The following is a 12,377-nucleotide window of genomic DNA, read 5'->3' on the forward strand; positions in this document are numbered from 1 at the left end:
GGCAATTTGTACTTTTCACAGGCAAAATAGTCCCTGAAGAGATCAAAGTTACTGCAAGACCCAGTTTTCCACCAGCCATTATCTGAAACTGTCAGAAGATCAAGGACTGGACTCTTCCCCAGCTGATTGAAAGGTTCACAGGTGGCATCTCTGGAATGAAGATTTCATCATAAATCCCATGTGACTTTAGGGTGTGTAGATTATTAAAGGCACATCATACTGCATTGCAAAATTATGAAGCCTTTACAAGGAACAGTTGAATTCTCTTAGAGACTCTGGACAGATGGCAGGATTTGACTATCACTAAGTCAGCTTAATCAAATACATTATTAGCTCTCCAGCCCAATATTTACTGTGTAGTCCTAATGAAATTGCTGAATAGAAAGGGTGATGTGCCAAGCTTATAGCAAGTAAACAACAGAAATCCATTTTCCTCCAAGATCAACCTCCTTCCAGTGTGCTGTAAACACTTATACAAATTACAAAAAACAAAGCTGCCCTTGAAAAAGTAGCTCATTACAAAACACAAAAGATCAAAACCTAAATTCTACTTTTTTGTGTGCTCAGTATTTAATCAAATGTCTGTTAAGATATGACTATGAAGTAATTCAGGAAAATGAGGAGGTCAGACTGACTGTCACAGAACCACCACATCAATGAACAAGCATAATGGGCTTTCAGGTATCTAAAATAACAGGTCCCTCAAAGGCTGTGCAGCTTCTCTGTGAGATAATTCCAGCAGCAAGGGGTGAGCACTTCATTTATCAGAACTGCCACTTAATCCTTAAGCACAACTTAAGGCTCACAAGAAAAGATGCATGACTCTACTTGGATTTCTAAAAGACAATACTGAGTTACTGTTCATTCTCTTAATGGCATAAGGCATCAAAAGCTTCCCTAGAATTAGCAGATTTGTAACCAAGTGTCCACACAGAATCTTATTTTTTCAATGCATTATCAAAACTTATTTTGATGGAAGTCACATTCAGTCATATTTTAGTAAGAGAAATTATTCTCAGAAACATTTTTGCCTGTCCCCTGTGCAGTGATATTTCTTCTCCCTTGTCATGGTAATGTTAATGCTCAGGAAGTAGAGCAAAGTGACTATTGCTGTGCATGACAAGGATTGTTTGCTGCACCAATTACTGCTCAATCAGAATGTTACTTTTGTTTACACTCAACAGGCATAAAAAGAAAATGATTCCTAGATATTAGTATATGCTAAACACACCCATATTATACTGTTTGAATTTTGGCCAGGCAACACATTTTAATGTAGGTGTGGCTTTATTTTTAATGCAAAATTATGACACCTCTTTTGAAATCCTAACATTTTCTGCTATTAAATACATGCTCTCATTTTCATCAGCACAAAAGAAGTGGTTGATTTTGTTTGCATTAACACAATGAACTAATAAATATATTCTTATTTGTACCACAGCAAACACAGTATCCTTATAACCTATATATTTATTTCCTTAAATTATTACCTGGAATAGTGTCAATATCTCAAGCTCCTCATGAAAAGGTAAAGAAAAACAATTTTTGTTCCATAGACAAGTACTATTTTCACTGTATGCTAAGATTTTTAATGATTAGAGATTCATCTGACTGATAGGTCATGAATCCGATTTGCATACAGAACACACAGTCTCCCCAAAACATTCAGCCCATGTCAAATCACAAAATGAATCAATTGTAGAAATGGTGTTAAACAATTTATTCACCATTGTTTGGGACAGGCTATTTAATTAATTTCTGATTTTTAAACAAATAAGAGGTTACATATATTTTTATATTAGCATACAGATACTGGTTAACTACATTAATCATACACAACAGGCCTGTGCTCAGCTAGGTGGGTCTTTTCAAATACATGGCAATTAAACCCTCCTACATATGAATCACTTGGCATTCACAGAATACTTCCTATATGAGTACTAAATATTTACAAATGAGGCTGGCATACTTAATATAATCTTCACCACCTCGGTTGAGACGACCAAAGAGCACTATCATAATGTACCTAACAGACGCAGGCAGATGAAGATTAAATAAAGCCACCTTCTTCCTTACTTCCATCTTTCAATTATGGCTATGGCATCTGGACTCTGAACTTGACACACCACTCATAGTGCTAGCTTGAAATAAATAGTGTACCATGTCAGGACACCATACATGTTTTGGAAATATATTATAACTGTTCTTAGTTACAATTTTAAGATGCTTCCTACATATTCTAATACATTCAATCAGGCCATACTTTTCCACGGGAATTAAAAAAAGTGAAATAGGCCATCTCCACTGAATTCCTACTTCTGAAAAACACAAACATCAGCAATTCTAAGTCTAATGATGCAGCCCAAAAGGAATTTTGGAGGAGGAAAAGCTACTGACTTCTTCACAGCCTCCTTCAAAATGACAAAGATAAACAGAAGAGTCAATATGCTAATGTTCACAGCGTTGCCTATTAGAGAAAATTTAAAATAAAGCCTCTGTCTCATGGGAAATTCTAAGCTGCCTTTTTTCCAACTATCAACAAAAATATTTTTCAAAGGTCAAAATTTAAAAACTCTTTTCCCTTACAAGTTGAAATATAACACATCCAACTGTCACTCACCAGACATTCTCATCTGAAACAAAACCACTTCCACTTTCCCAAAATGTATTTCCCAAAAGTATTTAGTATTTTGTTGAAAAAAATTCAACAGGTTTTATTATCATTTGTACTTTTAGTGTTAAGGCTTTTCATTACCTTCTGTTAAAGGGCACAAAACAAAATTGTAAACAATATTTAGTATACAAAGCAAATGACACACAGGATTATCATTTGTAAATAAGATACTACATTTATGAACTAAGATTTTACAAATGCTGAAACAAAACCAGGATGCATTTGCTTAAACTGAACCACACAATCAACCAAATTGTGCCTACTTCCACTTTCTGTACTTACAGCAGTTAGGAGTTACTCCTTAACTGTATCCTGCAGAAAGGACATTTCCTTTTTTTATTATTATTATTAATGCTTGCCAAAGTATGTAGTTTGTAACTGAATTAGCCAGCCTTTCATTTTGTCTCTAAACCAGCCATTTTCATGCACAGTTTATCTATGTATAAACCACCCAGTAACATCAGTTTGTCACCTTCATATATATTATTGATGAGAAAACAGGCAAGCCACCAATTAAGATGCATGTACTGGCCTCATCTCCAGGCTCAGCCTGAGGTACTGATGGAACAGTTGAAGTAAAAACTCAATTTTACATTTCAAAGAAAGTTCAAAGGCAGTGAGAAAAGACTGCCCTAGAAAGGACACAGAAAATGGATTTATCGCTGGAAAAGTATATTTAAGTAGTAGACAATATTATTTACTCTGTACAATAATAAAAATTAGACTATGAGTCTATATCTTGTTCAACAAGATGTTCTACTTAGTTTTCCTTTCAGTCTTGGATTAAATCTATGAACCTGACAAAATGGTAATTTGATCATTCTTGCAACACTAGTCACAGCTTAGTATCATAGGTACAGAGTCGAATAGCTTAGTATCAAAGACACAGAGTCAAATAATGGTCAAGATACAACTCAAGAAGATTTAACTGAAATTTTTTACTGTGCTACTGTTGCTACCCCAGCAAGACATACTACAGTACTTCTTGGGCCCCAAAATATTATCAAGTGATAAATTAAAAGAAATGTTAAAAGTATGTGAAATTGGGATGTCTTTAGACGGACTAACAACCCTGAGATCACTTGACTTCTCTGCTTCCATCCAAATTCTTGGCTTGTCAAAAATCACCAAGTCATTCCATAAATACTATTTATTTCACAACATTTATGCAGCTGCCAATGAAAGCCATAAACGCAACACACACACAGTTCATGGTACAACTTTGCAATGGTAACACCATACTATAAATGTATCACATTTACACTATAAGCTAATGACAAAGAGACAAGCTAAATCAGCACTAGCAGAGAACACAAAATACTTCTCTTACCTCCATTTCTGTGCAGTGTAAACGGCCCGATTTATCTGTAATTGGCAGAAAAAAAAAAATAAATCAGATTAAGTTAAAAGACAATTAACAAATAAAGTCTAAAACTTGAGCCTTTTTTTTGAGTAATTGCCAAATATTCTTTCCATTACTTTAATCACACATCTCAATATTATTTCTATTATAAGCATCACAGAATTAACAACAAGAACGCCCTGCCCTTTTTCTTTGGATCCTTCACAAGACTCTCTTTCAAAAAGATGTGTCTTTAATGCCTGGCTTCATTATTTAAATTGTATGACTGATGCTTGGCCATGGAGGGAACATGAAAACACGTTGGCTTAAATTAAGCAGCAGTAAATAATTATTTCAAGAGAATAAAAAACAACATTAATTCATAAACCAAGAAAAAGCCACTGTTTCATCTGATGCTTCTGGGATGTCAAAGAGCTTAATAACAAGAAGTTCAAGCAAATTAAGGTTGCAACATTACTGTAACAGTTTTTTAAGTCCCTCTTGGAAATGTTCTGCATTTCCTCCGAGTTCAGAAACATCACTTTGTAATTTATATAATACAGGAAAATTAAGTTTCTGAATTGCTTTATGAGTTTGAAATCTCAATTTTCTCAAAGACAAAACACTTTGGTATAAAAGTAAGTAGCTCAACAGCTTTAAAACATAAGACTGAAATTTCACAGCATATTAGGAAGGTACCATTTCACTAAAAGCAGCAAGTTTATCATTTCATATTAATAACTCATGTCACAGAAGGGTGAAGAAATTCTGACAAGATGATTTTTTGTTGGAAAAACAATGTTCAAGAAAGTCGAGCACTCCTCTGAAATACATCCATTTCAAAGGGGAGCTACCCAAAACTTCAGGTTCAAATCACACAGAGTTTTACTTTTTGTCTTTGCTTTTTGGCTGCATTGCACCCACACAGCTAGTTTAAAATTTGTGACTTTGAGCTTGTTGGCACCACCCTAAGGAATATGTGACATGATTCCAAGTCCCCACAGACTCAAAACCTAGAAGAGCACATGTTTGCTTGACTCTGCAGACACCAAGATCATATAAGTGACGGTTGGTTGCAAACACCACTCAGTATGGCTGAAGGAATTATTGAAATCATTAGGAAAAGCCTGCAGTCTGTAGCCATAAGTGGACAGACTGTTTTATCAGACTGCCTGGCAAGCCCAAGGAAGCTCAACCAACAGGTTAGCATAATGTTTGCACAGAGAAGTGATAATGCTGACTTCCTATGTTAAATCTGAATGGCATGCAAAACTGATAGCACAAGGGAAGAGTCACCTGCATAGAAAACAAGATTAATTTTTCATATTGAACTGGTTACCTTCTCTTTGAAACTAAAGGTTAAACACGTCTTGAATGAATGGAGAACATCCACCTAACAGGGTGAAAGTCATTTACCTCTGCTTTGAACTGTTGCCAATGAAAGCCTGAATGTTTAGCATTAGTGTCTGACTTCAAAATGAGTAAGGAAGAGTGACTTAAAAAGGAAGCTTTTGCATCACATATTATCTTTTCAAAAGGACAGGTGATTCTGGTTGATTCCCTTCAAGATCCACATATTTTTTTTGTTTAAAGTGGTAAAATTCATATGATTATTATAATTCATACATGGGAGAAATTTAGTGAGAACTGTTTTTAAATACTCCTACAATTATTATCAGATTTATGAGTATATGGGGCTATTTCTGTGAAATGCAAATGAGAGATGACCAAAGCAGCGTATCGCCATGATACAAGATGATACAAGACCAATTCACAGAAATGTAGTCAAGATAGGGGGAGAACACAAAAAAAAAACCAAAACCAGTAATATACCAACTCTTTGGGAAAAAAAAACAAACTAACCAATCAAACAAAAAAAACCCCAACAAACAAACAAACAAACACACACAAAAAAAAAACCTGTGTTTTTTTTTTAATTGCTAATTCAGAAAAAAAGTAGTGATTTTAAACCTATAGCAATTCAAGGCCATCAATGCAAGGCCATCAGTTGCTGATAATTTAAAATATCTTGACTTACATTTCCTATGGTCTAATGGAACAGGAGGCAAACTCTACTAGATCCTCTTAGACACAAAGTACTCACTGCTACACCTCACAGCAATGCTGAGATACTGCAAAGATCCTTTTAATAAGAAGTCCTAACCAAGTCTTGAAGCACAAAAACAGATAAATCAGTTCAGACCAAAATAAGACAGGCAAAAACTGTGTTTCTGAAAGGAATAACAAGAAGCCTATCTCACAGCCTCTTTGATAATCCTTTTTTGTTAAACTTCCATGAAAGCTGTTCTTCATAGAATCACAGACTGCTTTGGGTTGGAAGGGACCTCAAGGATCATGTAGTTCCAACTTTCCTGCCATGGGCAGGAACACCTTCCACTAGACCAGGTTGCTCAAACTCCCATCGAACCTGGCCTTGAACTCTTCCAGGGATGGGGCAGCCACTGCTCCTCTGGGCAGAAAATTTCTGTTCTTCAAGGAAAAGCACTCAAACTCCAGAAATTTTCTTTATTTCATCTATGGTACTATCAAAAATTACTACTGTTTTCAGATAAAATCATAATTCATTTTTTGTTTTATTATAAAAATATAGGTAACACCTTAAACTGGTGAATAACCAGCTTTTACAAAACAAAAACACAGTACTGTCGTGACTCCATGTGCTGGGGAAGGAAGGGGTAATAACAACTAGCTGAAGTCTCACACGAGCTCAAATGCACTGCAGAGAGTATTCTAGATGTGCAAACTGTTGACTTAGAACATTTAACATATGCTACATTATGGTGATTACTAACCATATCATTCCATATGCCTCTGTACCCTGAGTCCAGCTATACCCTTAGCAGATTTCCCTGACCTGTTTGCAATGACTTACAGACTCCCTCCACTGGGAATTTCCTACACTTCTGAAAAGATCAGCATTAATAGTATTGACCCAAGAAACATGTACTTACTTGCATCTATCGAGACTGAAATGAATTTGCTTTTGTATGGCCCACGCAAGCCAATTTACTTATACTGGCTTTATTTATACTGGCTGAGAGTAGAAATTTCTTCATTCTTTAGCTGACATGACTGAAAAAGCAGAACCTCTTAAATGTAGCCTGAGGGTCACACTTTCTTCATCTGCACTTGGAGAAAAAAATAAACCCTATAGGAAGTCATAGAATAGTCTCTGTCTGCTAACAGTATTAAGTGCTTATCTAGTAAATAGGTGAAGACTTACAAAATTATTTCAGCTGCTGCTTCTTAATATAGATGCAGACTCCTCCAGACTTCACAACCATTCAACTAGCTACTAATCTGTGTAGCATTTTCACCACTCTTGCTGCCAAAAAAGATTCAACAGTACTTTTCCATGACAGCTTTCAAATAGTGACTAATGCAACCATTACTAGTAAATGGAGTAACTTTAACTGTCAAGTTAACTTCAGTTTATACACAAGCTGCAGTTTGGAAGATTATAGGATTCTTCACTCATAGATTGTTGAAATGCAAAAAATTAACAGTTTTTACAGGAAGGAATGAGACTTCAATTGAAGGTTTTCTGTATTTCTGAAAACAGCCTTTAAAGAAATATATTTACAACCCAAAAAAAGAGAAGAAACCCCAAACCTTCACTTCATTTTTCATTTATAAAAATTTCTATTTGAAAATTATTCTTACTTCAAACCCACAACAACAGAAGTAATGCAAATCTTTCCTCAAGCATTAATGCACAGTCTCAGCCCTCAAGGTAGAAGCTTCACATATGGCTGCCAATAGTAAGAAGCACATATTTAAGACTGAATTTTAAAAGCAAAATAGATAATCCAGTATGTTAAAATAGACTCACATAGGATATTTAAAAGAAAGCATGCAAGATGTGCACAACCATTTGCATTCTGCTACCTGAAGAAAAATTAAGCATTAGTGATATGACACTACAATCACATGGCCTCTGTTTCAGCTATAACCAGATGCTTTAAGAGCCCTCCAGCTTAAAGCATCCGAGCATCTTCCTAGCTTTCCTCTAGTGTTTGACTCCTCTGCATAGATCCAAAAGCACTTGCTTCAAGACAGCTTCTTGCAAAACTGAAATGACCAGCACTGATTTTCAGGCAATAGTGTAGCTGATGTATGCATTGGCAACAAACCTGAAACTCAGTTTATGTTAAAGATGAATATTCTAATATTGTGTTTAAATGCCACAGCCTTTTCCTGAAGCTTTTGAGTGAAATGAAGCTGCTATTTCCACCATAGCAGAGCTCAGGCTGCCTTCAGGAAAGACAGACACTGCCTGTATGTACTAGAGGACACTGGAAGAGGTAGCCAAAGAAAGAACAAGGGCTAATTGAAGGAAACGGAGCAAGGGAAAATGTGGGAGTCACTAACTCAAGATCCTTAAAATGAAGTCTTTAGTCAGGCCACCAAATTAACAGTCTGTTGAATTTGTATTTGCTGCCTAGCTTTAACATCTTGAGGAGGAACTGGAGCTACCATAGCAGGCTCTTCCCTCTCCTTAAGACAATGTGGAACTCCTTTAAAAAATAAAAGGAAAAAGAAAAGTTCAGATTCACATTTAACCATCTGATTGAGGAACTGGAGCATTAGCTACCAAATCTGACAAGACTGTCAATACAAGAATCAAGACTAGAAACAATAAAAGGGAAAGAATGAAGAGAGCAAAGGCAACCAAGCAACAAATGGAAAAGAGATGAATATGCAAAAGAAAGGATTCACAATTAAATGGAGGGAAAGCAAAACATTGATGGAACAGGAGTGAGGCAGAATTCTGGCAGAGGTTGGATATTACCAGATAAACAGAGGAGAAATCTTGCATGATAAAAAGAAACAGAAAAAGTGAAAGCAACAAAGATAAATATAGATAAAGTATAGCTTAGGAGTAAGAGGCAAAGGCTGCAGGGAAGAAGAGCAAGTAAAAATCTGTAATTAGAAGGCAACAAGAAATGGGATGAGTTTTTACAGCTGGTGGTTTTTTGGATCTGACTCATGATTTCTGTATCAGCCTACAGCTGATGATGTAGAAATGGTATGCCTCAGATTTCTACTTGGAAGAAGTAAAAGGAAAGAGAAAGACAATTTTAAGAAAACAAAAGGAAAATCCTTAGGTTACTAGATCAAAGGAAGACATTCCTTCCTTATATCAATCTTTTTCCATTCCTTCATCTTTCTTCATTCAACATTTCACTGAAGTTACTCTTTATTTTGTACAGTCATAAGCAATCCTCTCATACATTGCATACAGCTAAGGTAATGACCAAGAGGTCTTCAGTGTTCATAAACAGTTAAATTTTGGGATAAAAATTACTTTTAAATACTGTTCTTTAATTCCAATTTAACAAATCCATGGTACCTTAGTGCTACTTTCTAAGATAAAATTAAATGGTCACTCTTCATCTTGTCCTATTTCTACTCTGCACAAGGAAACCAGCTGTGGTCACCATGCAATTCTTTCTGTATTCCACTGCTCACCCTCATTAGCAAACCTGTAAGTTTACCCAGGGATAACATCAATTTTTGTTATTCTAAGGTAAATACGATGGTAGATACGCATCTCCAAGTGCTGCTGAGCTCTAGCCATAGCTGCCAGTCTCTTCTGCAGATGCTTAAATACAAATACTATTAATTAATTATTAAGTACAAATACTTTCTTTCATCTGGCCTGTCCAGATATCAACCTGTCCCAAAAGATGTGAATTTGCAGAGTTTCTGTTTCTCAATTTTTAAATGTTTTTTCTAAAAAGTTCTGTTACTCTAATATTACTTTTTTTTTTTCCCCTGGAGCTATACACTTGCTTCCTCAGTCAACAAATCATAGAATCATAGAATAGTTAGGGTTGGAAAGGACCTTAAGATCATCTAGTTCCAACCCCCCTGCCATGGGCTGGGACACCTCACACTAAACCATATCAACCAAGGCAAATATGGTTGAATGGCAGAATTCTGCCACCACTGAAGTCACTGGTAGTTTTTGCCATCATGTTTGATGGATCCAAAGTTTCAAGCAGGTTACAGCTTTTCTAAGTTGATAACACAGCACTGCTGGATCTGTTAAGAACTTTCACCAGCTATTAATAAACTCTCTCAAGTAGGTGAAAAAGTAGCTCTCTGCCTCAGCTATGTCTGCGGTCTTGTATTTACACTGTACAAACTGACTCATCTCCTTTTGTTCCTCTTAAAGTGCACCATAATAAAATTCAATAACATACTCTTAGTTGTGTGTCATGCAAGCTAGCTTAAGGCTTTATCTGGAATAGAACAATATTTATTTTGTCTCCTAACTGGATCCAATGCTGTAATGCAATAAATTAATTCAGAAACCAGCAGTGAACACTCTTCAGTTTCCTTTTAACAGACATCATGAAAAAGTTTCCCCACTTTTATAACCACAGATTCATTGTCAACATGGATCCAGGATGTTATGTATCTCTTATCACCTGCAACATACCTACTGCACACTTGGCAAATGCAGTCATGCTCAGGTGAGACTCATTCAGAGCACTGCTGCCATGTGGGTCATTTTCACTGCCTGTCGCTCTGATCACATCTCACTCTCTGAATTGTCCTGTTAAAGGTCCTTGCTCACTCTCTCTGTCATAGCATACACTGCTACTGTCTTCATTTTCAAAGCCCTTCTCATGCTACTCCAGTCCTACCCATCACCTCTCACTGGTACTGTGGGGTAATCTGTCACCTCTAGTCAGCCCCTGAATTTGGACTCCATTACTCATAAATTTCTTTTTTTTTTATTAAAAAAATAAATAAATAAATCTTTGTTCTTTCTGCAGTGATGCCTTATGGGGACATCATATTAGCTCTCTGCAACATCATAGCAGATGTCTCATTTTTCACTTGACTCTTCAATCACTTAACTATGACAGCTACAGTTCCACTTTCCTTTCTACAGCAACATTTTTATTGCACTAGTTAAGAAAACTTCAGTTACATTATAAATATGTTCTCTTTTACTGTAAGTCATTATGAACATCAGGCAACCACAATTCTTCGAAGTTCTTTGCTCTTCAGTTTTCCTTAGGAACGAATGCAGATTTCAGACATCATTAAGTTAGGCTTTATCCCTTCACTGTATACTTACTGTCTGCAGTACTTTCGCATATAAATATAGGTAACCAAGGTCATCTGTCACTGTTGACAAATTCCTTACATTTCCTTTGTGCAGGCGTTTGGAATATTTTTAGCCTAAGATGCTATTTTGTTGAGATCTCTTCTTTGCTTATTCTGTCCTCCGCCACCAGAGCTGTCTACAATAGGGTCCCTAGCATCTGCCTACATTCACAGAGAGCTCATGTAACCCCCAATGCATAGGATGCATCAGCATAAGCCATGACTGGAAGCTTTCCAGTTCACCCTTATGTACTGGGAACCACACTGATGGCAGAAAGCCTGTCATAAATAAGGCCTAAGCTGTTCCACAAATCAGCAGAGAAAGAGACCAGAGATAATCAACTCACCAAGACTTCTCTCTGCTGTCTAGTGCCATTTTCTTCCTACCTTGACTCACATTAACTTATCTATATAGATACATATATAGTTACCTGTCTGTCTTTAAACTCTTGCAGGAAAAGGTGAGACTCAGTATATCAAACCTTATTGGTTTTAGAGTTCCCTTGGACAAAATCTGAATTCGGAGCATAATTAAGTCTTATTCTAGAAGTACTATTTATTTTGGCATTATTCAAAGCAACATCTGTTTGGAAATTTAAACAGCGAGCAAGGCTGCTCCTATTAATTATGTGTCAAATGGGTCAAAAAAATTAGAAACAGAATGTCAGTACATTCATTTCCCTCTAAAACTCCTGCATATTTTTCCCTCAGTGCTCCACAAGAGATGGACAGATGAGAATGTCATGCTGCACACAAACTAAATCTGCATTTATTCATCCTATATTTCTCCATGCTGCCTTCCAATGCCTGGGCACACAAGGATGTAAGGAGGACAGGAAAGTCATTAAAACTACCAAAGCATAAACTGTTCCTCTCCAGTGTGTCTAACCCCGAGCCCTCTGAGTCCCGTGAAAGCCACTGTGCAGGCAACTTTTCTGTGATCTTTCTGATTCAAAGCCAGAATACTCCATGCATTATGCCCTCCCGCTGAATGCCTGGCAGATTTCCAAGAGAAAAATCTGCATCATACATACTTCTGATAAAACCAGCAGTAATTTCCCTCCGCGCTTTCTCCTCTAGGGATGAAGGACAAGGCAGAAGGGGCACAAACACTACCCGCAGAGGCACACTCTCAGAAGCAAGAAGGAAGGCTGAGGAGTAGCACATGCATGCCAGCCCTCAATGGGCAATGGCTGGAAGCCAGCACAGTTTGGT

The 12,377-nt window shown here is 36.6% G+C and overlaps 1 protein-coding gene across 4 annotated transcripts in view; it reads right to left on the reverse strand.

The window, feature by feature from the left end:
• SPIRE1 (spire type actin nucleation factor 1) overlaps positions 1-12,377 on the reverse strand; it is a 130,067-nt gene that overhangs the window by 113,025 nt on the left and 4,665 nt on the right. For all 4 annotated transcript variants that reach the window (XM_034067607.1, XM_034067601.1, XM_034067611.1 and 1 more), the window contains exon 2: positions 4,005-4,039. In XM_034067607.1, the coding sequence (XP_033923498.1) occupies positions 4,005-4,039 (35 nt within the window). The remainder of the gene's footprint in view (positions 1-4,004; positions 4,040-12,377) is intronic.

The sequence above is a fragment of the Melopsittacus undulatus genome, chromosome 1, assembly GCF_012275295.1.
Source record: "Melopsittacus undulatus isolate bMelUnd1 chromosome 1, bMelUnd1.mat.Z, whole genome shotgun sequence".
Taxonomy (NCBI): Eukaryota; Metazoa; Chordata; class Aves; order Psittaciformes; family Psittaculidae; genus Melopsittacus; species Melopsittacus undulatus.